We start from the raw sequence: 25709 nt of genomic DNA on the forward strand, positions 1-25709 counted from the left end.
CTTATCTCCAGTTATGTGTGGAGTCGCAAGAGATGGGGGAGATTTTGAACAATTTCTTTTCTTCGGTATTCACTAAGGAGAAGGATATTGAATTGTGTAAGGTAAGGGAAACAAGTAGGGAAGTTATGGAAACTATGACAATTAAAGAGGAGGAAGTACTGGCGCTTTTAAGGAATATAAAAGTGGATAAATCTCTGTGTCCTGACAGGATATTCCCTAGGACCTTGAGGGAAGTTGGTGTAGAAATAGCAGGGGCTCTGACAGAAATATTTCATATGTCATTAGAAATGGAGATGGTGCTGGAGGATTAGTGTATTGCTTATGTGGTTCCATTGTTTAAAAAGGGTTCTAAGAGTAAACCTAGCAATTATAGGCCTGTCAGTTTGATGTCAGTGGTAGGTAAATTAATGGAAAGTATTCTTAGGGATGGTATATATAATTATCTGGATAGACAGGGTCTGATTAGGAATAGTCAGCATGGATTTGTGCGTGGAAGGTCATGTTTGACAAATATTGAATTTTTTGAAGAGGTTACGAGGAAAGTTGATGAGGATAAAGCAGCGGATATTGGCTATATGGACTTCAGTAAGGCCTTTGACAAGGTTCCGCACGGAAGGTTAGTTAGGAATCGTTAGGTATTAATATTGAAATAGTAAAGTGAATTCAACAGTGGCTGGATGGGAGATGCCAGAGAGTAGTGGTGGATAACTGTTTGTCAGGTTGGAGGCCGGTGACTAGTGGTATGCCTCAGGGATCTGTATTGGGTCCAATGTTGTTTGTCATATACATTAATGATCTGGATGATGGAGTGGTAAATTGTATTAGTAAGTATGCAGATGATACTAAGGTAGGAGGCGTTGTGGATAATAAAGTAGGTTTTCAATGCTTGTAGAGAGATTTAGGCCAGTTAGAAAAGTGGGCTGAACGATGGCAGATGGAGTTTAATGCTGATAAGTGTGAGGTGCTACATTTTGGTAGGAATAATCCAAATAGGACATACATGTTAAATGGTAGGGCATTGAAGAATGCAGTAGAACAGAGTGATCTAGGAATAATGGTGCATAGTTCCCTGAAGGTGGAATCTCATGTGGATAGGGTGGTGAAGAAAGCTTTTGGTATGCTGGCCTTTATAAATCAGAGCATTGAGTATAGGAGTTGGGATGTAATGTTAAAGTTGTACAAGGCATCGGTAAGGCCGAATTTGGAGTATTGTGTACAGTTCCGGTCACCAAATTATAGGAAAGATATCAACAAAATAGAGAGAGTACAGAGAAGAATTACTATAATGTTACCTGGGTTTCAGCACCTAAGTTGCAGGGAAAGGTTGAACAAATTAGGTCTTTATTCTTTGGAGCGTAGAAGGTTGAGGGGGGACTTGATAGAGGTATTTAAAATAATGAGGGGGATACATCGAGTTGACGTGGATAGGCTTTTTCCACTGAGAGTAGGGGAGATTCAAACAAGAAGACAAGATTTGAGAGTTAGGGGGCAAAAGTTTAAGGGTAACACGAGGGGAAATCTCTTTACTCAGAGAGTGGTAGCTGTGTGGAATGAGCTTCCAGTAGAAGTGGTAGAGGCATGTTCGATATTGTCATTTTAAGTAAAATTGGATAGATATATGGATAGGAAAGGAATGGAGGGTTATGGGCTGAATGCGGGCCAGTGGGACTAGGTGAGTCTAAGTGTCGGCACGGACTAGAAGGGCCGAGATGACTTGTTTCCGTGCTGTAATTGTTATATGGTTATAAAGAAGTTCCCTTCAGGTTTCCTTAAATATAATTAGTTGCTTGTGTACAAGTCTGAAAGATGTTGAGTTTTTTAATATTTGGTTACTTATCTTATCACAAAGCAGGAATAGAAATCCAAAGAATTATATAACATCAATAATTTAGTGCTAAGAATGCTTACATCTGCAGAGCCATCAGGGACTACTCCTGCAATAAGGACAGGAGAATCACCACGCAGGGTGAATCCAAATCCCTTATCACTTTTCTCAAGATGAATTTCTCTGACAGAGCTCCAACGGTTCTTGATGGAGAAAACTGACAATGGACCCTACAAAGGGAAGAAACGGAAATTAAGAAAAAGGCAAGGCATCATTTTTAGGTGCATACAGACAGATCTTCCATTACTGCTTTGATAGTTAACACATGAGATGAATTTGTGTTTCAGATGTCTTACTTCCATCTCTTTTACTTTATGATAAAAGTAATTATGATAATAGTAATTTTATGCTATAAGACAAAGTGAGACCTCCTTATTCACCCCAATGGAAGTGTTTCATTGTTAGATAATGGAGTTAGAGAATTAACCAAATGTACAACATAGATATTAGGTCATGGAATAACCTAGGTAACAAAAGAAAATAAAAACAGCACAAACCTGGAATCAAGTTTTGGTTTAAAACATAATCCTCAAAGTCAGCCATGTAATTGTGGAAAAGTCTCATATTATGCCTTACAGTGCCAAAATTTGGAGAAGTGCAGACAAGAAATCAACAGTTTATCAAAATGCTTTCCCCCTTTCAATTGATTCAATAAGTGATGGCAATTTTTACTTAATGCTAACTTTATTTGATGCGCAATTGTACAATGGCAAAATACTGAGGATGCTCAAGATCTAAATATAAATAGATATTGCTAGAAATGCTTAGCAACTCAATATTTACAGAAAGAGAAACATAACGTTTCAGGTCAATGGCCATTCACCAATTCTGATAGGAGGTAATCTACCTGAAATACCGCTTTTTTCTCTTTACAGATGCTACTTGACATAATGAGTATCTTCAGCAATTTCAATTCATACTTCAATACAAATTACATTGCAAGACATTAAGTAACAGTTATCAAGAAATTATAAAACATTAATATTTACACCACTAAACAGTTTCTTATTAGATGGAGTTATTACAAAAGAAAAAGGAGTAATAGTGAGATAAGTTTTAATTTCAATATCGTTAACAATCCAGTTGCAACAAGCTAATAGAGAGAGCATAAGGGGAAAATGAAAGGCCATTTAAACCATTGTATTTATACTGATCAACCTTCCAGCAATATGTACATAGTCTGTACATGGGTCTTCAAGTACATGTAATAAGATGTGCTACAGATTTCTGCCTTTACCATGATTTGAGACAGCAAATTCAAGATCCCAATCAGTTCTAGATTACAAAGGCTCTTCTCTAACCCTTCTACAAATTACTTTAAATCTATGCCAACAGGATTTGATCAATGGCCATTCACCAGTTTTGATGAAAGTTAATCTACCTAAAGTACATATTGTTTCCCTTTTCTTCACTGCAATCCTTTTCTTCCCTTTACTTCACTGTAATCCTTTTCTGCCCAACTATCCACCAAACCTGACCTATATCTTCCTGCACCCTTAAAACTTTACTCACTGCATATTTGTAAAACTCGTTTATTATACGCTACATTTAGATCTAAATCATTAAAATATCCTTCAAACATCAAAGGACCAAGTATTGTGCTCAGTGAAATCCATTTCCTCAGGATCACGGATGATGTGCATCTAATCATTTTTGCTGGTTCTAATGTGGCTAATGACTCTAATAACAGAAACAAACTCTTCCACAGACGTGGCAGGACATGCCTTAAAAAGATGAGCAAATGGAAAGATTCCTTGACCTTACAAATAGTTTCTGTGCTCTCCTCTTGCAATGGTTTGCAATTCACAACATCATTCCAAATGCTACTTCTCCACTTGGACCATGTCAGAGGCTAGAGGTTCCCAGCAGTCAATGAGAGTTAATACCCTCTCACAACAAGAGTCCAGAATAAACTGTCTATTTTGGGAATAGAGTGTTGGGCAGGTCGCAATCTCAACTCAGCTGACTGAGAGCAAATAAGGTCTCATTGTCAGTGTGCTGCCACCAGGATGTTTATTCTTCCAGTGAACTTTTGAAGGTTTTGAAGAAACTGAGTTAAAGTAGTTTGCAGTGATTTGAAGCACTGACTGAAAACAGTCCTTGAAGCACATATAAGGGAAGGAATCAATGCTGCCGTTAGATCATGCATTTTGTGTCAGTTCTAAAGACTGTTCTTTAAAATATTGTTTTCCCCAAATGACCATGTGGTGTGCTGACATAGTCAAGCTATGGTGAATTTCAGATTCAAGGTCCACCTCCGTTCAGAGGTGGCTCCTGAGATGTGGGAAATAGTCCATGGTTTCATGGCAAATCTTTATTACTGAGGGTAGTAAGATGGAGCAGGGCCAGGCTGGTAGAGATCCTTGGACTTGCAGATGTTGAATGTAAAACCCATTTTCCCATACTGTTTCAGTGAATGAGTGAACATAGCCCTGAAGTACAGCCTTTGAGCATATGTATACATAAGCTCATTTACTCAAGTTGAGTGACTTTGGTCCTGTATTGCGTTCACTGCAGGTCGCAAAGTTTTCCATTATTTTTAAAAATTAGCTAAACTTACGTAGTAAGCTTGTTGGAAGCGAGATGAGTCCATGCAGTGAGAAAGACTGAGAAAAGTTCAGGGCAGTGCACTGAGTCATTCTGTTGATGCACCAAGGGTTAGTATCATAGCTTGCATGGCATCATTGAGCATTCATAAGATGGATAAGAATTTTTTATGGACAGCTAAGTTTGAGGATGGTGTTCCACAATCTCTACCATTGGTGGAGTCAAATGTTCTGATGAGATTGAAGAAACTCATATATAGTTATGTAGCTCCCTCCATTTTTCTTGGAGCTGTTGCATGGTGAAAATCATGTCCATTGTGTCCCCAGATGGATGGAATTCACACTGTTAGTGGGGAAGCAAGTCTGGCAACTGTGATGAGACAGTTAAGAAAGATCCTGTCTACTACTTTCCTAAGGCAATAACTGGGAGTCCTGTATTTCCTTCCACAGTCTAATGTTCAGCATGTGTCTTTTCATGAAGATGGTTATCATAAGGCATAATTACATCCTCCTCTTCTCAGATTGTGAAATTGTTGCTTTATTGCTGAAGCTCTTCATTGCCAAGTTTTAAGATTTCAGCTCCGATGCTATCTGCTCCTAACACTTTATTATTTTTGGAATTGAGTTACGTCCTTCTTGACTTCATGTTGCTCAAGGAAGGCAGTGAGGTTGGCATGAACAGGATATTAACGGATGCAATCCATATCCTGGAGAGAGTCATGGCTGAGGAAGCCATTGAAATGGATGTTGATTACAACTTTACAGAATATGGGCCAAACACAGACAAATGGGATTACCTTAGATGAGCATCACCATTCTTTACTCTCAGAAGGTGATTGGGCAGTAGATAGCTTTTAAGCACTGGAGAAACTGCATGTGATGGCTGTCACCAAGTAGCTGAGCCTCTAACATTCTCTGTATCTAATCTCTGATCCAGCCTTTCTCAATGTTTTTGTCTTGGAGGAACCCTTGAAATAATGTTCAGGTCTCAGGGAACCCCTGCATAGAAATTATTATATCTAGAGCTCACGGAACATTAGTGTGATGAGTAAGCTGTTAATATAATAATCCAAAAATAAATGTCAATGCTCTTTAGCCAGCCTTTCTTGAAGAAAAACAGATAGTTAAGCTTAGCTTATCCTTCTTTCTTTCTCTCTCATAAATTTCAAAACCTCATAAGGCAAACATAACAAATTTCTCAATTCTCGGTCAAAGAAAGCACACATGGATTTTACCTTCAACTGAAAGGAGACGATTTCTATCCTTGCTCTTGATGCTTGCTAAACAAGAGAAAGCTCGTTCACACTTGTAAGATGTTGAAAATTGCAGCAAAATGTTCATTGCCTTCCTATGAATGATAGGATATTCATCTTTCACAGAAAGCCAGAACATGTTCGGGGCAGATCAGTAAATCTCATCTTGAGTGCACGATCAGCGTGCAGCTCACGAAATTCCTCCTCTTCTCTCAAAGTCAAGTTCTAAGGCTGAGCAGAAGATTAAGAGAAAGGGAGGTAAAATACTGTTCCATTTTCTTCCAGGTGTTTTTCAAAAGACTCGAGACTTTCTGATATCTTTCCTCACTCTCAAGCCCTAACAGCAGTGGAAACATTTCAAGATTTCCTTTTGCAGCATGATTCTTCCATAGATTCGGTTTCATTTTGAATCCAAGAATCTTGCTGCCTGAAGTCAAAACATTTTCTCCGGGTCCTTGCAGAGAATTGTTCAATTGGTTCATACGATGACAGATGTCTGCTAAGTAGGCTAGTTACTGCAGCCATTCTTCACCTTCAAAGCACTCAGCAAAATCCAGCCTACTATTTTCTTGAAAGTACTCCTGCAATTCACCTTTCAGCTCAAACACCTTGTTGAGAACTCTTCCTCTGCTAAGCCACCAGATTTCTGTATGTAGCAAGAAAATTGTGTATTTTTTGTCCTGGTTTTCTCAGTTTTTTAAACATTCTGAAAATGAACTGGTCTGAAACCTACTAAATAACTTGCTTCCTTAATCCTTTTACTGACTGTGACTTTATTTTTGAAAGCTTTAATCTGTTTGAGATTCCAATAGTCGTCTAAAGTAATCACACCTTTATGTGTCACATGGCTGTGATTTGTAGTTAAATGTCTTTCCAGTTTTGCTGGAGCCATTGCTACATTTGAAAGTTATTTGCCACAGACTAAGTACAATGGAATTGGGATCACCAGTCCACATGAAACACATTGAAATGAAGCTTTCATTGTAAGGATATGATATTGGCTGATTACTTTAGTCCCACCCACTGTGTTTGTCTCCAGGACCCAGAAGAAGCTGGTGGACTTCTTCTGAGGCAACAGGAGGCATTGGGTCTCTGCTGTGGTCCTGAGTCCTCTAATAGTGGTGGGCAGTCAGTTATTGGTGTACATGTGCACCCAGCTGGCAGCTCTCCCTGTCAGGAGCCAGCAGAAATACATGTATAACGACCAGCCTCCGAGATGGCATGTGCTGGCAATGCACTTTCTCTGCCAGGATACTGCCTGCAGGAGGACACTCAGCTTCCAGCAGACAGCATCAGCCACACTGCTTTGAGGGATCTGCCTCGCTTTTACAAAGAGCTGTTGAGGGTATGGGGTCTAGTCTCATGCAGACAGGGTGCTCCTGCACTGGTGGGGGGGGGGGGGGGGGGGACAGTGATCTAGCTGAGAGAGGGACTGTCCCCATCCTATCACAGTGGGTGTTGAGGGGCGTGGGGAGATGGTGGGGATCCAGCTGCACCGCCACCCGATGGGCCGGAAGTGCTCGTTAGACTCAGGCCTCAGGAGACCTTGTGGGAGAGGGTACTGCATAATGTGAGCCATATCGTGGGGAAGCCCACTGTGTCCTTCTGTGATGCCCCAAACTGTTTCTTATACTGGCTGCTCTTGGACAACTTTCACTTCTTTGCCTTCATCTGCCGACCAGACTCTGCTTGCTGACCTGTTACACCATTTGGCAGCAGGGGAGGTCCCCAGTGGAAATCTCTATATGCAAGGAGCTTTCTTCTGTACATTGGATTCCTGGGATGGAAGGTGTTGGATAGGGCAGTACCATACAACAGGGTTTTGAGCAGGCTCACTGACACCCCGTCTACCTGACAATTTTATGGCCAGACTGTGTCAGTGTACCACCCTTTATGGAGTGTGAGAGGTTGCAGGCCCTGTTTGAGTATTTGAAGGGGCTGCTGCTCAGATTCTGGTTGCATTTCAGCCCCACACTCCCTATAAACAGGCACCCAGTAAGGAAGGGGGCAGATTGCGAGGAGGATCTACTGGTGGGCTTGCTCCTGGGCCTGGCCAAGATGGCCATCACAGGTCTAGGTGGTGGAAAGTCAAGGGCTCTGCCAGGGCTGACTCTCTGCCCCTCTTCCGAGGAAACGTTCGTGGCCGGCTGTCCTTGGAGAGGGAGCATACGGTCACAATGGCTACAGTGGAGGATTTCCAGGAGTAGTGGGCACCCTAGGGAATTGACTGTTTTATAGACAGTAGTAATCATATTTTGATTTGAATTTATTCACAGAATTGTAAATACTTAATGTTTGTACTTCATGTATTTGTTGTGTAAATAAACTTGTATAGATTTCCCTCGGGATCAATAAAGTATGTCCGTCTGTCTGTCTGTAGATTTGTAAAAAAAAAAAGACAGATTCTTTTTGAGTCCATTGTTGCACTAGTGCAGTGAAATGACTCAAAGATTGTAATTCTTCATTATTAACCTTATCAGAATTGTCCATAGGCCTGGGCCTAGAATCCTCCTCTTCCATCTCACACTTCTTCAAATATCGCCACTCTGGACCATCTTTAGAATGAAAATTTCCCTTCCATTATCTACGACACCGGTAGAGTTTGTTTGTTCCTAAAAAGTCAGTCGGCAACGTGTAAGTGGAAGTTGGGGGATGTAATTCGTGAGGGAGAGGCTGAAGTCTCAGCCCACGTTGGGTGAGTCCATTCAATACTCGGAAAATACACTTCACACTCATCAGCCTACCGTTCTTCTCTCCATGCAATACAACGCACACCAATCATCTTCCTACCATCCTTCCCTCCTGGCAATACACTGCTCACCAATTTATCAGCCTACCACCTTCCATTCCATGCAGTACACCGCTCACCAGTTATCAGCTTACTGTCCTGTCCTCCATACAGTAGAGCAATCAACGGTTATTAGCCTACTGTCCTCCCCTCTGTACAATACAGCATTCATCAATTATCAGCCTACCGTCCTCCCTTAACTCAACCAAATAAACATAGTCCTATTGTGTACTGCCATACTGGGCTGAGACACCTCTAACAAGATTGCCAATGGGTCTGCTCAGTCACTGCCCACCACTGTGAGCGCTAGCATTGTGGAAAGGTCAAAAATTGATGTTTTTTAATCTGATCTCTCATGGAACCCCTAGCGACCTCTCACAGAACCTTGGTTGAGAAATCCTACTCTAATCATTAGGTTAACCTCTCTGTCTCCTCAGTCTCTCCTGATTTCCTCCCTTCTCTCTCTTGCTTCTTCTCCCTACTTTCCTCTCCCCCATCTTCTCTTTATCCATCTCCCTCTATCTCCTCTCCTCATCTCTCTCAACTCATGCTTGGATCTCATAGGCTGCCTGATTATGGCTTATTAAAATCCATGAAGACTACATCAATCTACTTGCCCACTAACAACCGTCTCCTCATGATCATGTTAATCAGACACAACATTCCCTTAATAAATCAACAAATCCATGCTGCACATTGCTGTTTGATCTACACTAGATTAACAGTATATTCCATCTCTTGGCAGGGATTCAAATAATTTGTACATTAAGTGGCCTGCATTTACTTGCATATACACTCAGTGGCCACTTCATTAGTACACCTGTATCCTGCTTGTTAATGCAAATACCTAATCAGCCAATCACGTAGAGGCAATTCAATGCATAAAAGCATGCAGACATGTTCAAGAGATTCAGCTGCTGTTCAGACCAAACATAAGAAATGTGATCTAAGTGATTTTGACTGTGGATTGATTCATGGTAGCATTCAGGGTGGTTTTGAGTTTATCAGAATCTGTTGATCTCCTGGGATTTTCACATACTACAGTGTCTAGCTACAAAGAGTGGTACAAGAAAACAGTAAAAAAAAGATCTAGCGAGTTCTGTGGGCAAAAACACCTTGTTAATGAGAGAGGTCAGTGAATGCCTGACAGGTTCAAGGTGACATTAATTCAAACAACCACACATTACAACAGTGGTGTGCAGAAGAGCATTTCTGAACGCATGACACATTGAATCCTGAAGTGGATGAGCTACAGCAGCAGAAGACAATGAACCTGCACTTGGTGGCCACTCTATTATGAGGAGGTACTTAATAATATCTCCACTGACTGTATTTTCCATCTCTTGGCAGGGAATCAAATAATTTGAACAAAGTGGTATATAATTACTTAGATTATATATTCTGATCTTTCTATTCTGGTTTATTTCTTTTAGAATTTTTACAGCACTGAAATCACAACTTATCTCGTTGCTTCATTCCTGAAAACCTTGGAAGTCCATGCATTCCTCCATTAATGCTCAGTATTTAAAATCTGAGCACTGCCCTTTCTCTACCACAAGGCTTAACCCATATCCTTTAGTGCACACTTCAGTTTTTCAGTGCTTCAACCAGCAGCACTGCTCATAGTTTATACAAAGAAATCTATCAAGGATAACAGATAACACAAATAAAAGGCAAGTGAGTTTAACAGAAATTTCAGAGATTCCAAACAAAAATATAGATTAAGATTATGAATATTCCTCAGGTCAGGATTACTTATGAACTGCGGCAGAAGAGGAAAAATCTGTTACATTTCATAAAACATTTTGTCCTAGGACCAAGGCAACCAAACTGAAACTCTCAAAAATCTATATCGACAGATTGGTTATCAAACCATAGTCAATGCAAGTTAAATCCAAAAAAATCAGGAGTAAGAAAAGAAGCTAAGTCACTAAGTAAGGTTCTGGAGGAGGCAAATGCAAGTAGATTCAAGAGTCAACTCCGGGAAAGTGAGCGGAATAAAGATTGTGATGAGACGCATAGACTGAAATGTATTAAAATATATGGTAATTGCTAGCTAATCAGTTTTTTTCTATCTTTATAACACTGAAAAACATGAAATAACAAAATGCAATTATAGGTTTATATTTACCTATTAAATAGAACATACCTGTATAGAACAAAAAACATAGATATTTATTTATGATATATGACCAACGTGCTTACCAATCTGTGAAAAATATCTGTGACTTTCACCTTGGAAAAGTTTGGAGTTTTAATTTCTGGTTTCTGCTGTGTTTTTGCTGCAAAGATAAAGTGACATTGTATGATACATTTAAATTAAACTTGGCTACAGAATACTCAGGACTGAAACCACATCTTTTCATCTTCTCTCTTACAAGAGAATTTCCATCAGGGGAATGGGGTGATACTGTACCACAACCTGTGACTGAAACTCAGTTCAGCTGTCAGTTTTAAGATGCAATGTAAGATATATTATATGGATTCGATCCAAATTGTAATGGCAGATGATAAAGTTTAGGTAAACATAGATAGTAAAGTAAGCAAATCCAGTAGGCAGAAAATGCACGAGGAAGAAAGAAAGTCTGAAAATCTACACTGGCTTTATTTACAGTACTATGCAAAGTTATATCCTGCAATGTACTGCTGCCACATAAATCTCATGACATATGCCGGTAATATTAAACCTAATTCTGACTCTGACTCTGAAGTGTGGTCTGACCAATGCTTTGGAAGCCTCAGCATTATGTCCTTGCTCTTACATTCTAGCCCTCTTGAAATGAATGCTAACATTGCATTTGTGTCCCTTACCAGAAAATCAGTCTGCAAGTTAACCTTTAGCAAATCCTGCACAATGACTCCAAATCCCATTGCACCTCTGATCTTTGAATTTTCTCACCATTTAGAAAATAGTCTAAGCCTTTATTCCTTCTACCAAAGTGCATGACCGTACACTTCCCTACGCTACATTCCAACTGCCATTTCTTTGCCCATTCTCCCAACCTAAGTCCTTCTGCAAACTCCCTGCTTCATGGCCTTCCTACCCCTCCATCTATCTTCATTATCATCTAAATACTTGGCAATAAAGCCTTCAATTTTGTCATTGAAATCATTGACATATAACATGAAAAGAAGCAGTCACAACACTGACCTCTATGGAACTAATCACCGGCAGCCAACCAGAAAAAGACCCTCTTTATTCCCATTCTTTGTCTCCTGCTAGTTAAGCAATCTTCTGTCCATGCTAGTATATTTCCTTTATTACCATGGCTCTTATTAAATAGCCTCATATACGGCACCTTGTTAAAGACCTTTTGAAAATCCAAGAAACAACATCCACTGACTCTCCTTTGTTTATCCTGCCTGTATTTCCTCAAACAATTTCAATAAATCTGTCAGGAGAAGCTTCCTTTTAAGGAAGTCCTGCTGACTTTGGTCTATTTTATCCTGTGCCTCCAAGTTCTCCAAAGCCGTATCCTTAATAACAGATGCCAGCATCTTCCTAACCACTGAAATCAGGGTAATTGGCCTACAATTGCCTTTCTTCTGCCTCCCTCCCTTAGAGTAGAGTAACATTTGCAATTTTCCAATCCTCCAGAAACATATCAGAATCTAGTGATTCTTGAAAGTTCATTACTAATGCCTCAACAATCTTTGTAGCCAACTCTTACAGAACCCTGAGGTGCTGCCTATGACGAAGGGTTTCGGCCCGAAACGTTGACAGTGCTTCTCCCTATAGATGCTGCCTGGCCTGCTGTGTTCCACCAGCATTTTGTGTGTGTTGCTGTCTATCTGGTCCTGATGACAAATCTACCTTCAGACCTTTCAGCTTCCCAAGCACTTTCTCTTTAGAAAGTGAGCAACTATGCTCATTACTATCCTCTGACACTCAAATTCCACAATGAAAGAAGACACAATGTACTTACTAAGTTCATTCACAATTTCTTTGACCCCATTACTATCTCTTCAGCATCACTTTTCAGCAGTCCGATATTCACTCTCCCCCCTCTTTTACCCTTTATATATTTGAGAACACATTTAGTATCTTCTTTTATATTCTGGCTAGTTTACCTTAATAATTCATCTTTTCTCTCCTTATGGTATTTTTAGTTGCCTTCTGTTGGTTTTTAAAAGCTTTCCAATCATCTAATATCCCATTACATTTGTTATAATATATGCCCTCTCTTTTCCTATAATACTATCTTTGACTTCCCAAGGAAGGGAGAGATGGGTAGAGGAGGTAAAGGTAAGGGGTATGGGTGAATAGGAGAAGCAATGAGGAGAGGAGAGAGGTGATGGGGGAGTGAGTAGAGAGAGGGTAGAGAGGGAGGAGGTGGTCAGGGAGAAGGTGGAAAGAGTAAGGGGTGAGAGGCAGAGAGGAGTAGAGGGAGAGAGGATTGAGGGGGAAGTGGGGTGAGGAGAGAGAGGAGAGTGAGTAGAGAGCGGTGTGGGGAAGGACTGAGAGGCAAGATTTGAGAAAAGACAATGTTAGGGATTATTGATTAATGAAGTTAACGGAATCTATCAGATATAAATTCAAATGAGGACCAGTTTTTAGTTCTTAATGTAAATTTTAAGCAGAAACTGGTTTGAAGTAAAACAGATACCTTTACAAATAAACAATACTGTCCCCAGAGAGAAAGCAGGCCAACATACTGTGATTGCAAAATGGTGACCATGAGACATTTACATATGCATCAGCCAAATGTTAAGATGATGTGGTTATGTTAATTGACCTGCATCAAATCAGCAACTGCAGCTAAGTTATTCGAGTGACTGAACCCAACTCAGCTGCCAAGGTGGTACTGACAAGACATGGCAACATTTTCTGGCAGCACACAATAGTACTGTTATGTTTGGTAACACCAAAATATGAAACTAATTGAAAGCAAAAGCACAAGAGCCTGGAATGTGTCTTCATTTCACTTTTACTTTAAGCGAGGCATGCACGTATGATGTGGTGGCGTGACGATGTATGCCACTCATATACTTTTATATATAGCCCGTAATTAATTATTTAAACAAAAAATGCTTAATCAAACAATATATTTATGATATTACTCAAATGTTACTTAAATATTAAATACATAAATCTATACTTTTTCTGGACTATTTTCTCTGCCATCTGCAGCCTGTAATTTTCCTTTGGGAGGAGTTGTGCTTTTGGACCATCTGTATGACCTGGCTTTTTGCGGTATCCACAAGGATTTGATGAACAGGACTCTTGAGAATGCAGGTATGGCCATGATGGCCATTGCTGGAGAAGACTTCGGGCCGGACTGACACAGCGGGGCCTGAGCCCAACAGTAGAAAACAAACCAATATTCAGCTGCTTTACGGGCCGTGCCAGGTTTAAAAGATTAAGGCTTTGAGGCCAAGGGCAAAAGACAAACCTGTGTTCAGCTCACTACTCCTCGAGGTTTACTCGCCTCAGCGATGATACAGCTGCGACCAGACTGATACTATGTCATTGTAATCATTGAAACTGCATTGAATCGCCTGCTAAACCTTTGACCTAAAGGTATGTACTTTGAGTTTGGGGGACTCGACTGAGGGGGTTTCTAAGAGAATGTCTGTTTGTCGTGATGAATAAAGATTTACATATCCACCAACTGCTCCAACTTCCCCAGTAACTTAGTCACATTCACAACAGACAGTAGAGGAGGTGTGAAGAAATAGGGGAATGCTACCCAAATTCATTTGTGATTGTCTGTTTTACCAAATAGTTTATTAAACCATTTGTGAAGGTAACGAAAGTCATCCAAAATCTGCAACTGCAATCAGGTCAAATTGGGATTGATTTCCTTTCCCTTGTGAGGTTATGAACCAAATAGATGGGGTCTTACAAACCTGATGGTGCAATCAATTTTTCTTTTGTCAGTTCTAAATCATTTCATATATTGAATTGAACATGAACTGCCATAAGTGAGATTTGAACAGCAAAAAATAGAAAATGTACGCTACTTGAGCTCAAATCTTAACGGATCCATATAACAGTAGGTCTATTCCACATAAAATTTATGCAAAGCCCCAGTGTTGGCAGATGCAGGTAATATTCCTTAGCAGATGGCAATGGCAACATCAATATTGAAAAACAACTTACGGTGAATGTCTGGAGCTTCAACAGTTTCAAAAAAATCATCTTCACGATCAATCTCAGAATACTTCTTCAACGATCGTTTATGGGCAACAACTAGCACCTCCTGCAGGATATCCATCTTCCTCAGGATCCGACAAAGGCTGTGAATCCTCATCGCTTCTTCATGCTTAATTATTGCTTTCTTTAAATGAGCCTTTCCTTTAGAAATAAAGGGGCAAAAAAAGTAAACATAGGTAAACATTCATTGCATTGATTACTTATAAACCATAATTCTGTGAAAGGTTAGGGGTGACTGACTTCCTTACAATCTTTTTATCTTGTACACCGCAGTTTGAGTTTAATCCTGAGTGGTGGAATACAAGTAGTTTCAAATTTCAAAACATAGCAGTCATTGATGGAATGAGGCTAGATCAGTCTCGGACTGATCGTGGTGACTAAATCAACTGTCATTTAGTATATATTTTTTGGAATCCGGCTTAATTATACCAGAAATAGGATTGCTGTTGGAAATTAAAAGGGCTTTTATAAAACTATTTCAAATTATAGTCTGAGATACAGAGAGATACTATCTTAGTGGAAAGAAATGGAGAATTGTTCCCCAAATGTGGAATCAGTGGCACAATTTACTCTGAGCCATTCTAAATATTTCCAAGAAAGTGAGAGATCCAGAAAGTAACAAGATACTGAAAACATGGTTAAAAACAAAAACAAACTGCTAGAGGAACTCAGCAGGTCAGGCAACATCTAGGAAGGGGAATAAACACTTAAAGTTTTGGGATGGGATGCTTCATCAGGACTGGAATGGAAGCAGGCAGAATGTCAACTGGTTTATTACCCTCAATCAGTACTGCCTGACTTGCTCAGCTCCCCCAGCGTTTTGTGTGTATTGCTCAAGATTTCTAGCATCTGCAGAATCTTTTGGATTTAAACAAATCTGTTCAATTTTCAAAATAATGCAACACCAAGGAAAATATAATTAACCTGATTAATGCATCATTACTCACAAAGATAAGACTAACAAATGGAAAGAACTTTCATGCTGCTTTCCCATTGTATGGGATTTTGATCGGTTAACATTTATAACTTCTTAAATGGATGAACTGTACAGTAAGGAAATCTCCAAGGTACAAGAGAATAACTGAAACATAGAAGAACCAAAATAAAAATACAAATGAATGTTTCAGATCCATATTGCTTATTATTTCTAATTCATGGTGTACATCAGTCAATTTCTTGGGTTTCTTTTGATGAACTGTAATTTTCTATTGATACTCTAGATGGCACTGAAGGATCATAACTGAAAATTTCTATTTTGACAGATTATTTTTAGTATTTTGCATTGTAAACAGGTTAAAGGGAAAAAAATGGCAAGAATCATCCAACATGAAGCAGAACAATGCTGTTGTACAGGTGCAGTACAAAAACAGAATCTAAGGCACACCTTGCATGATCTGAAACCACAGTACACTTGACTGGAAATTCAATCAGGTGACATTGTTTTTTTTCCTCAGCACTATATATATATATATATATATATATATATATATATATATATATATATATATATATATATATATGTGTGTGTGTGTGTGTGTGTGTGTGTGTGTGTGTGTGTGTGTGTGTGTGTGTGTGTGTGTGTGTGTGTGTGTGTGTGTGTGTGTGTGTGTGTGTGTGTGTGTGTGTATGTATATGCACACACACACACACACACACACATTTTTTTTATATAGATCAATTATTCCCAGAGTAGAAAAGATTTTCAAAGCTGAATTACACAGTTCCAGATATTTGACCTGGTTGCATGTGCTCATAATGTATTCTACAGTGGATGTGCACCTAATAACATAAATCTTCATGAAATTTTAGGGAATCTCCAGAAGAAATTGCACAAGTTTTTTTTTGAAAGAACATCTGTGGTCAGGCAGGCACCAATCACTTGGATTTCATGCAAATACTTGAAAAGTAGTGATTCCAAAGTTAAGTGTTAACTTCTATTGCAGAGGATTTTGAAGGCTGTCTACATCGTTCCAAACATAATGGGGTTCCACTGCTTTGTGAAACTCCTTACAATGGGTGCTTTCCTGATGGCTGCAAAGTTCTTACATGGGTGCTTTGGGTTTAACAAAATTTTGGACACTGATTAAGTAAGCAAAGGATGGTTGGAGGTGTATGGAGAATGCCACTGTAGTTCCTCTCATCCTTTGACTGCCCAGTGCACTGAGAGGTCCACTGCAATGGGAATGCAGACATCATTTCTGCTCTCCCCACTAGCACAGGTAAACAATCAGGTCAGCCCTTCCAAGGCAAGAGAAGGATCTCTGTGGCTGACATTTTAATTAATCCAGTATGTTCTCCTTTGGTTAAAGTCTAGTTATTTCTGACTTTGCCTCTAAAGACTTACATACTTTACAAAAATAAGAGCCCTATGGATATACACTGTATAACTGAAGATTAAATTCAGGATATAGGGTTTAAACTTAAGTCCCATTTGGCTGTTCCAATGCAAGGACCCCAAAGACCTAACATGCAAAAATCTGCTAGCACCTTGGCCAACAGTCCTAGCTTAACAAACTGCAAAATAAGTTATTCATCTTATTTAAATATTAAAAATTGCAAATGGTTAACGTTTGAAATAAAAACAATAAATAATAGACATATGTTGAGTATTTCCCACTTTCCATTTTTATTTCAACCACTTTTTTTATTTCTCATTGAACACTACTGGTAAACAATGCAAAGTTACATTTACTTACAAAGCAGCCTAGTCACTGCACTACAAAAACAATATATTTATTGTATGTACACAATGACAGGCTGTTCATGTATGGTTTGCATTCCTTCAGCTGAAACTTTAAACATTATGAACCATTACAAGATTGTCTTTACTGCATACCTAATTTGCGTCGCTCCTCATTATCCTTAAGTACCATGACCAATGATGGACCCTCAGGCATTGTTACATGAAGTTGCTGAAGAGCCTTTATGTGTTCACTTTCATCATCAGGACCCACTGAAAAAAAGAATATGCAAAAAACTTTCAAGTTCTCTTAAATACTATCTTTCCAGGCATCAACACGTTCATGTCCGTTGTTTATTTGCTGTCCACTTGGGTTCAAGCAAGTGGCATGCAACCTTCATTTTCTTTAAACTTTCAGTCCAGTCCAGTAAATATGCTGTTCATTAAGACTAGCTAACAATCCAAAGCTTGTAAATGACATTTGGTTCCATCAGCCAAATAGAGATATAGATTTCAACTAGCTGGGCACAAGCACTATTCATGCAGTAACTTGTTCATTTGGCCAACCAGGGAAATCACCTATTTCCACTCTTTGTTTTCTGCCTGGTAATCTCAACAGCTGACAATGAATGACTGGAAGAATTGGACTGAACACTTGTAAGAATGTTACCCAGGTACACTCAGTGGCCACTTTATTAGGTACATCTGCTTGTTAATGCAGATATCTAATCACCCAGTTATGTAGCAGCAACTCAATGCAGATGTGGTCAAGAGGTTCAGATGTCATTCAGACCAAACATCAGAATGGGGAAGAAACGTGATCTAAGGGACTTTGACTGTGAAATGACTGTTGGTAGCAGACCGGGTGGTTTGAGTAGCTCAGAACCTGCTGATCTGGGATTTTCATGCACAACAGTCTCAGTCAAGCTCCTCAAAGATTAATTGATTTATTAAAATGATCTGCTCTGACCTTTAAATCCCAGAGGACAATTGCCATTTCATGTATTCTAAATCTTTCTATTCTAACAGAGGCCTGCTTCCAACTATTAAAGCTTTTGTCCACAAAGTTCTCCCCAAAATCATAATGGCACTTTTGTTCAAGGTGGCTAAGTGAGAGTTAAGTTTATCTTTATCTTTTATTTTGTTTTGGGTTGGAAGGAAGCTGTGCAGTTCTATTTGTTTTTGTTTGGTAAGTATTCTGTCCAGGAGTTCATTAAGTGGAGAGAAATGGCTCAGTCAGTAACAGCATCAGTTCACCTCCACATCAGCTTGCAATGATTGCAATGTGACATCTCAGAAAGTAGACCATTTCTCGCACATCACAGAATAATTGTACAAATTACAAACCACACACACATATACATATATTATATATTTGAGACTCAATAGGGCGTTGATATTAAACATTGTAGTTGCTCAAGAAAGAATCAAAAGGTTAGAATTCAATCAAATATCACCACCAGAATATGTTCACAGCAAAATAAAAAGATCACATATCCAGTTTTATAGGACATTTATCTGAATGTCAAGTCAAGTTTTGCCTGCTTGATTTGCTCCTCGCTTTGAATGTATGAAAGAGGAATAAATATTTTGCTTTGCTTCATGCTGCCTTTCTTTATGTTGTAGATGCCCTCATGACCTTATTCTAGTGAAGCTCCATATGGACTATTGAATATTAGTGTCATAATCCAGAAACTAACCTGCATTACGAAAGGTGCCCCAAGGACTTGTATATTACTGATTGCCAATTGTACTCTTGCTTTTATGCTTGCTTAAGTGTAAGCTTGTTCACAGCATGGTATTTGTACCTGGAAATAGGGGCCTGGTAACTGTGGGTAATTGCCTAGAGTTCTGGGTCTGAGGGGAGAGATTCTAGAGATTGATCCATACCAATGGGGAAGGGATGATTCTGAAAAGTTATTGGGGACAACGGTAGAGCAGGTGGGCACAGCATGTTAAGATCTGAGAAAAGCATCTATCTGCATTAGGTTTACTGCACTGTCCTGTAAAAGACTCTAGGAGCCTCTTAAGCCACCTTGCTGCTTTTAAAGGTGTCCTATGAAATCCAGAAGTGTAGCCCTTGGAGCAAAACAAACTAATTTGTCTAATTTGAGGCACAATTTGTACCACAGACAGTGCAATGAATCATAACTGTGCTGCAATTTGACATATAAATGATTGCAATGACATTCTACTTCGGAAGTACGCAATTTACAGAAGACAAAAGTGAAGGAACAATACTGTGTGCTTCAATTTCTAAGCACACATTTATAATAATTGAAATGTTAGAAACTTAGCAATGTTGCAATTAAAATACTCTGAAGCAGGGGCACTGCACTGTTCTCCAAAGTGAAAATAGGCTCTATCAACAGTGTGTTTACAAGAACTTATCATTCCAATTGACCAGTACTGTTTACCCCACTTGACTTAATCACTACATTTGCACTTGTACTAGTTTTCAATGGCAAAATTAAACAATCTTTCTTTCGTGTCAAACATTATATCAAAACATCAATCACCAACTAAATGCAGCCAACTTGGTGAAATACTTACTTGTATGGTCACAAAATGCAATAGCAGCAAAATAATGTGAAACAGCTTTGAAGTACTCAGATTTGACCTGAACCATAGTTGTCCAAGAGAATGGAACATAGTCTTTCACTGGGGGTTGTGTCATTGTCTGATAGACCAAGGAATAAACATCAGCCACCTAAATAGCAACATAAGGAATACAAGCATAAACAGACATATTATTATAATTATAATTACTGCTCTACCCCATCACATCAATGAAATGGTACCATTTGGTTCTTAGCAGTGAATTTTCCAAAGACATGCAAACTGTAGAAAATATGAAGTGAGATGTAAAAGGTTCTAGTGCTTTGCCAGCATATAAGCTCTTCTTGAGCTTCCAGCCAGGTACAGATATCGACTTAACCAATATTTTGATGACAAACTCTGCCATCTTCATCCGGGATGATGTCTAGTCCAGTGGTATTTATAACCCCATTGGCTGTCCTTCCCGACTGGTTAATGTTCATCCAACCAGGTTTCCACTGCTTACAACTGAATCTGGTTCTCACTTAGAATGAGACCTTCACCTTTGTTAAAAATTCTTTTCCTCTAATTTTATTTCAATTACTTCCTTTACCAGGTGGTCCCAAAAATCATTGGTGCAGCACAGTAGTTACGTGCTGTCTAAGTCAATTCCACGGCCATTGTGAATCCAATGTTCTGTTACCACCAATTTTTCCAGGTAACCCAAACAGACACATCTCCTGTGCTCCTTGACGGGGGTTTCCACTGTGCATCCCGTTTGGGTGATATATGCTGCTCCACATTCATACGGATTCCTGTAAACACCAGCCAACCTGAACCCCAAGTCATCTTTGACCTGCGTTAGCTGTGATTTGAGCTTCTTTGTAGGTTTGTAGGTTGTATTAATCTGGTATTTCTTCAGGATCCTGACAATCCTTCCAGAAATGGTGGAAATTTACAGGATTTCCTGTGAATCCTACAAGCTCAGGTAACAGTGCCTTACCTTTCAACTGGACCGTTATAGCTTTCCAGGCAAGACGAGCTTAACATCCTCAGGTTCAGCCATTCCCATTTGCACTTCATTTATACTATATTTTATACTTTGCTCTTTATTTCATTACCAATGCCTTTTTCATCCCTTTTGTTATTTGATTTTACCAGCTTTCCTCACTACCATTGACCTTTTTCTTGCTCTTTCCTCCCTTTCTCTGCATGTTAAAAATTCTTGGTCTAGAAGATCTTAAATGGGAACAAAGAACTGTTATAAGGCACACTAACTGCTTTAGTCAAAGGCCTCCTGCTGTAAAGTTTAATAGTGTCCAACATCCAAGGCATTAGTGCCACTGAATATTTGCTGCCAACTTCCTCCATATATTGTGCTGTTTGTGAAAGAAAATTCAGTGTTCGATCATAGGCCGTGTATGGGAGACAGGTGGCAAGCATTAAGGGCTGGTGTTCAGTGGGCAAGAGAGTTTGGGGGGAGCAGTGGTGGCAAGGGAGAAGGACCCAGAAACTGCAAAATGGCAGCTGACTAATACAGTATCTTCTCAACAACAACTAGTGAAAGTCAATTGCTTCCTGAAAGTAATGACAAGATTGGATAGAACAGTAAAAAGAGGCATTTTGATATGCTTGCCTTCATAGGCTGAGGCTTTGAGTGCAATCATTGGGACAGTGTTTTGCAGTTGAACAAAACACTGATTAGGACACAGAGTACTGAGCACAGTTTTGGTTGCTACATTGCAGGGGAAATGTGGAAACAAGATACAGTGCAGAAAAGGTTCGTCAAGATGTTGCCTAGAATAGAGCTTGTAGTAGTAAGGAGAAATTGGATAGACTGAGTTTATTGCCATTTGAATGTAGGAGGGCTGAGGAGTAACCTCACAGAGATCACTTTATAAAATTGTGTGGGGCATAGGTGGAATAGATAATTTGAATTACTTTCCCAGGGCAGGAGATTCTAAAGCTTGAAGGCATAGATTTAAATTGAGAGGAGAGAAATTTAAAGTAGATTAGAGGGGCAAGTTTTCCAACACAGAGGATGACGAATATCTGGAATGAACTGCTACAGTAAGTATTGGAGAGATAGAAACATAGAAATCTACAGTACAGTACAGGCCCTTTGGCCCACAATGTTATGCAGACCATGTAACCTACTGTAGAAACTGCCCAGACACTTAAAATTAAAATATTTAAAAGGCATTTAGACACATACTTAAGATAGGAAAAGCTAAAATGGATGAACTCTAATGTGGGCAAATGGGATTAGTGTAGATAAACATCACAATTGGCACGGAGGACCGCAATTTCTGTGATTCTACAACAAAAATTTGCAGGCAATGTACACATTCCATAAATTAACTTGTAAAGATTGAATAGAAAATTGCATTATAAAAGCACCTTAACAAGCTCTGAACAACTGAGTGAAATAACTTGAAAAAAAATTACATTAGTAGAAACCTCAGAATCAGTAAGCTCACGACATTTACTTACTGAACTATTACAAAAGTCTGGTTCCTTCAATACAGTTACCAAGGAGAAGAACATGGAGGATAAGGAGATCAATATGCAACGTGCTAATTTGTTAGGGGATTTTGAGATAAAAGAGGTAGTGTTGGTTCTCTTAATGAACTTTAAGGTGAACAGTCCCTGGGGCCTGATGATATAAACCCAAAGATTCTGTGATAAGTAAGGGATGAGATTGCTGGGCCTTAACCAATATCTTTGTGCCCACTCTAGCGTCAGGTAAGGACCAGGAGGACTGGTGAGTGACTCACATTCTATTATTCACAAAGGGAGATGGGGATATTCCTAGAAACTCCAGACTGGTGAGTCTCACAGCAGTGACTGGGAAGTTAGCATGTTGAACAGAATTCTTAGGAATAGGATTTCTGAGCAATTGGATGAATTGAAATGAGATGTGCAGGGCACATTTTATTTACACAAAGAGTAATGGGTGCCTGGAATGTGCTGCCTGGGGTGGTTGAAGGCAAACATAATTAAGGCATTAACAAGGCTTTTAGATAGGAACATGCGTATATAAGAAATGAAAGGACATGGACATTCTGTAGGGAGAAAGTATAAGTTTAGTTGGGATTTGGTTACTAATTTAATTAGTTCATTTAATTACTGATGTTATTTAATTATGGGCTGAAAGGCCTTTTCATGTGCTGTGATGTTCTACATTCTATTATGTGGTTCTTTTGAATATGAATCCCATGGTAATGGCCAATGATTTGATTTTTTTGCTCAAGAGTTACATAATGATGCAAATAGAATGAATATATCTGCACTACTATTACTTTAACATCTTACCCTTGCAGCCTCCTGTGCGCTCTGTAATTGTACCAAGAACTCATCCTTAATTCCTGCCAGCATCACATTTTCAAAGACACATTCCTGTACCTGTGCGATCATCAGACGCACTAACATGTTGAGGGATGGTGTGCTCATGTCGAGGCTCGGAGCATTCGAGAAGTTTTCTTTTAAATAGTTCAAAGCACCTGGAGAGAATAGACATGATATATTTGACCATTAATTATGAAATACTACAAAGTCTTTGTGTAATATATGCAGCTTAGAATGCATGACAGGTGGATTTTTGAAAAAGAACATTTTCCTTTAAAAATTTATCCTTTATACTTTGTGTGATAAAATGCTTAAAATATTTTTGTTTGGTGGCAATGGGAACAGGAACATAGCTTTGATCACCAAAACTCCTCAGTCTTAAGGACGAGCCCACAGAGGATAGCAGTAGAGGAAGCAGTTCCTGATCTGTCAAATTCTGTATATTCCATCTCTTTAATCGTTTTATATACTTTTCCCTAAATACATGCATTAGTCTATGCCCAAGCATGTCATGCTTCAAAACATCCATGTATACAAAAAAAACAATTTCGCAAATGAACACTATTTTGTAGAGTAAAACAATACAACATAGAAACGGGCCAACTGAGTCTGCTCTGAAGATCAACCACTCATTTATACTAAACCTACATTATCCAATTTTCTTTTTATCGAGTACTGCAGGCCTATCCCATCAGCAAGTTTCTCAGCAGCGATGGAGCTACATACATGTGTTGCCTAGACCTGTTGCATAATGTTGTTGTGTGGAGTTGGTGCATGGACCAACAACTGGTGCAAATGATTGTCTTGGATGTTTTAATTGTGACTGCAAGACCCTGTTGGACATTGGTAATGTAGAAAACTGCAAACTCAGTTCATTGGTTCATTGGTGAGACTGATGGCAGGGGAGCTGTGTTGCCCTGGTTGTTGCATGGACCAGGCGATGTCACGATATCACCTGTTGCAGCCAGCCAGGAGAGGAGACGCTGAGGCGGTGTGGGAGACAGCTGGGTTACGGGCTGGCTCCTTCTGTCAGCGCTGCCTTTCAATGTTCACTCAGTGGAAGACAAGCTGGACCAGAGCAACATCTCATGCACCATTAATCTACAGGCCATGCCGCTAAGGGACTTGGGCTAGATATTTGTTCTGCAACTGTATGTTTTTCTGCTTTCGTAACTGTATGTGCTGTGAGTTGTTGGTACTGTGTTTTGCACCTTACCCCTGGAGGAACATTGTTTTGTTTGCTGTATTCATGTGTGGCTAAATGACAATTAAACTTTAAATTGAACATGCTCATCAACTCCCTAAAGATTCTACTACAAGGGGTGATTTACAATGGCCAATTCTACTAAACTACACATCTTTGAGATATTGGAAGAAACCAGAGAACCTAGAAAAAATCTACATAGTCACAAGGAAACATTCAAACTTCAAACAGCACCAGAAGTCCATATTAAACCTGGCTTGCAAGAACTCCAAGGCTGTTGTTCTACCATTTGTGTCACTATGTTTCTCTCAGAGAATCAAGTCATTCGCCTGAAAATAAAATTGATCGATTCATTCAGATAGTGCTGCATGATGTTTAAGCATTCATTAAACAGGCTAGTAATATTTTTGGTTAATTACTCATCTAAAGGACAGCACCTCTGACTATTCAGCAGTTGTTCAATAACACAATGTAATGGCAGAACAGGCCACACTCCATGCAAGTACAGGAGTGCAGTTTGAGAGACAATCATCTGACTTGGAGAGATCAACTGAATCAAGCTGCCAGTTCTTTCAGCTTGCTGTTTCTCATTGTTCACGTTGATTCCGAAGGTTTTAATTTTTGCTACTGTTCCATCAATGGGCACTATTACTTCTCTATAGAATCACTTGGAAGTTGAGCCAAATGATCAGAATCAGGTTTATTATCACTATCGTGAAATTTGTTTTGCAACAGCAGTACAGTGCAAAGATATAAAATTACTATAAACTACAAAATAAATAAATAGTGTAAAAAGGAATAATGACACAGTGTTTATAGATTCAAAGGCCTTTCAGAAACCTCAAGTTGGAGGGGAATAAGTTGTTTCTGACTCAGTGATTAAGCATCTTCAGGCTCCGGTATCTATTTCATGGTGATAGTAATGAGGAGAGGGCATATCCAGGATGCTGCCTTCTTCAGGCACTGTACTTAAGATGAGCTCAGTAGTGGGGAGGGGTTGTGCCCATGAAGCAGCTGGCTGAGTCTAATTCCTCTGCAACTTCTTGTGACCCTGTACGTTGGAGCCTTCATATCAGGCTGTGATCCAACCATTCAGAATGCTCTCTATGGTACATAGAAGAAACTTATAAGAGTCATTGATGACATACCAAATCTCCTCAAACTCCAAATGAAGTAGAGCTGTAACATGTAACTGCATCAATATGTTGGGCCCAGGACAGATCCTCCAAGAAGTTGACACCCAGGAACTTAACACTGCTCACCTTCATACTATTGACTCCTCACTGAGGACTGGTGCATGTTCTTCCCAC

General features: G+C 39.4%; 1 protein-coding gene across 2 annotated transcripts in view; it reads right to left on the minus strand.

Annotated features, from left to right (window-relative positions):
* The window catches only part of rhpn1 (rhophilin, Rho GTPase binding protein 1), a 90374-nt gene that overhangs the window by 12773 nt on the left and 51892 nt on the right, over positions 1–25709 (minus strand). For both annotated transcript variants that reach the window (XM_073048646.1, XM_073048655.1), the window contains exons 8-13: positions 23163–23350; positions 19863–20019; positions 17466–17582; positions 14576–14770; positions 10678–10754; positions 1909–2055 (exon numbers count right to left, since the gene is read on the minus strand). In XM_073048646.1, the coding sequence (XP_072904747.1) occupies positions 1909–2055; positions 10678–10754; positions 14576–14770; positions 17466–17582; positions 19863–20019; positions 23163–23350 (881 nt within the window). The remainder of the gene's footprint in view (positions 1–1908; positions 2056–10677; positions 10755–14575; positions 14771–17465; positions 17583–19862; positions 20020–23162; positions 23351–25709) is intronic.

Source organism: Hemitrygon akajei, chromosome 1 (assembly GCF_048418815.1).
Source record: "Hemitrygon akajei chromosome 1, sHemAka1.3, whole genome shotgun sequence".
NCBI lineage: Eukaryota > Metazoa > Chordata > Chondrichthyes > Myliobatiformes > Dasyatidae > Hemitrygon > Hemitrygon akajei.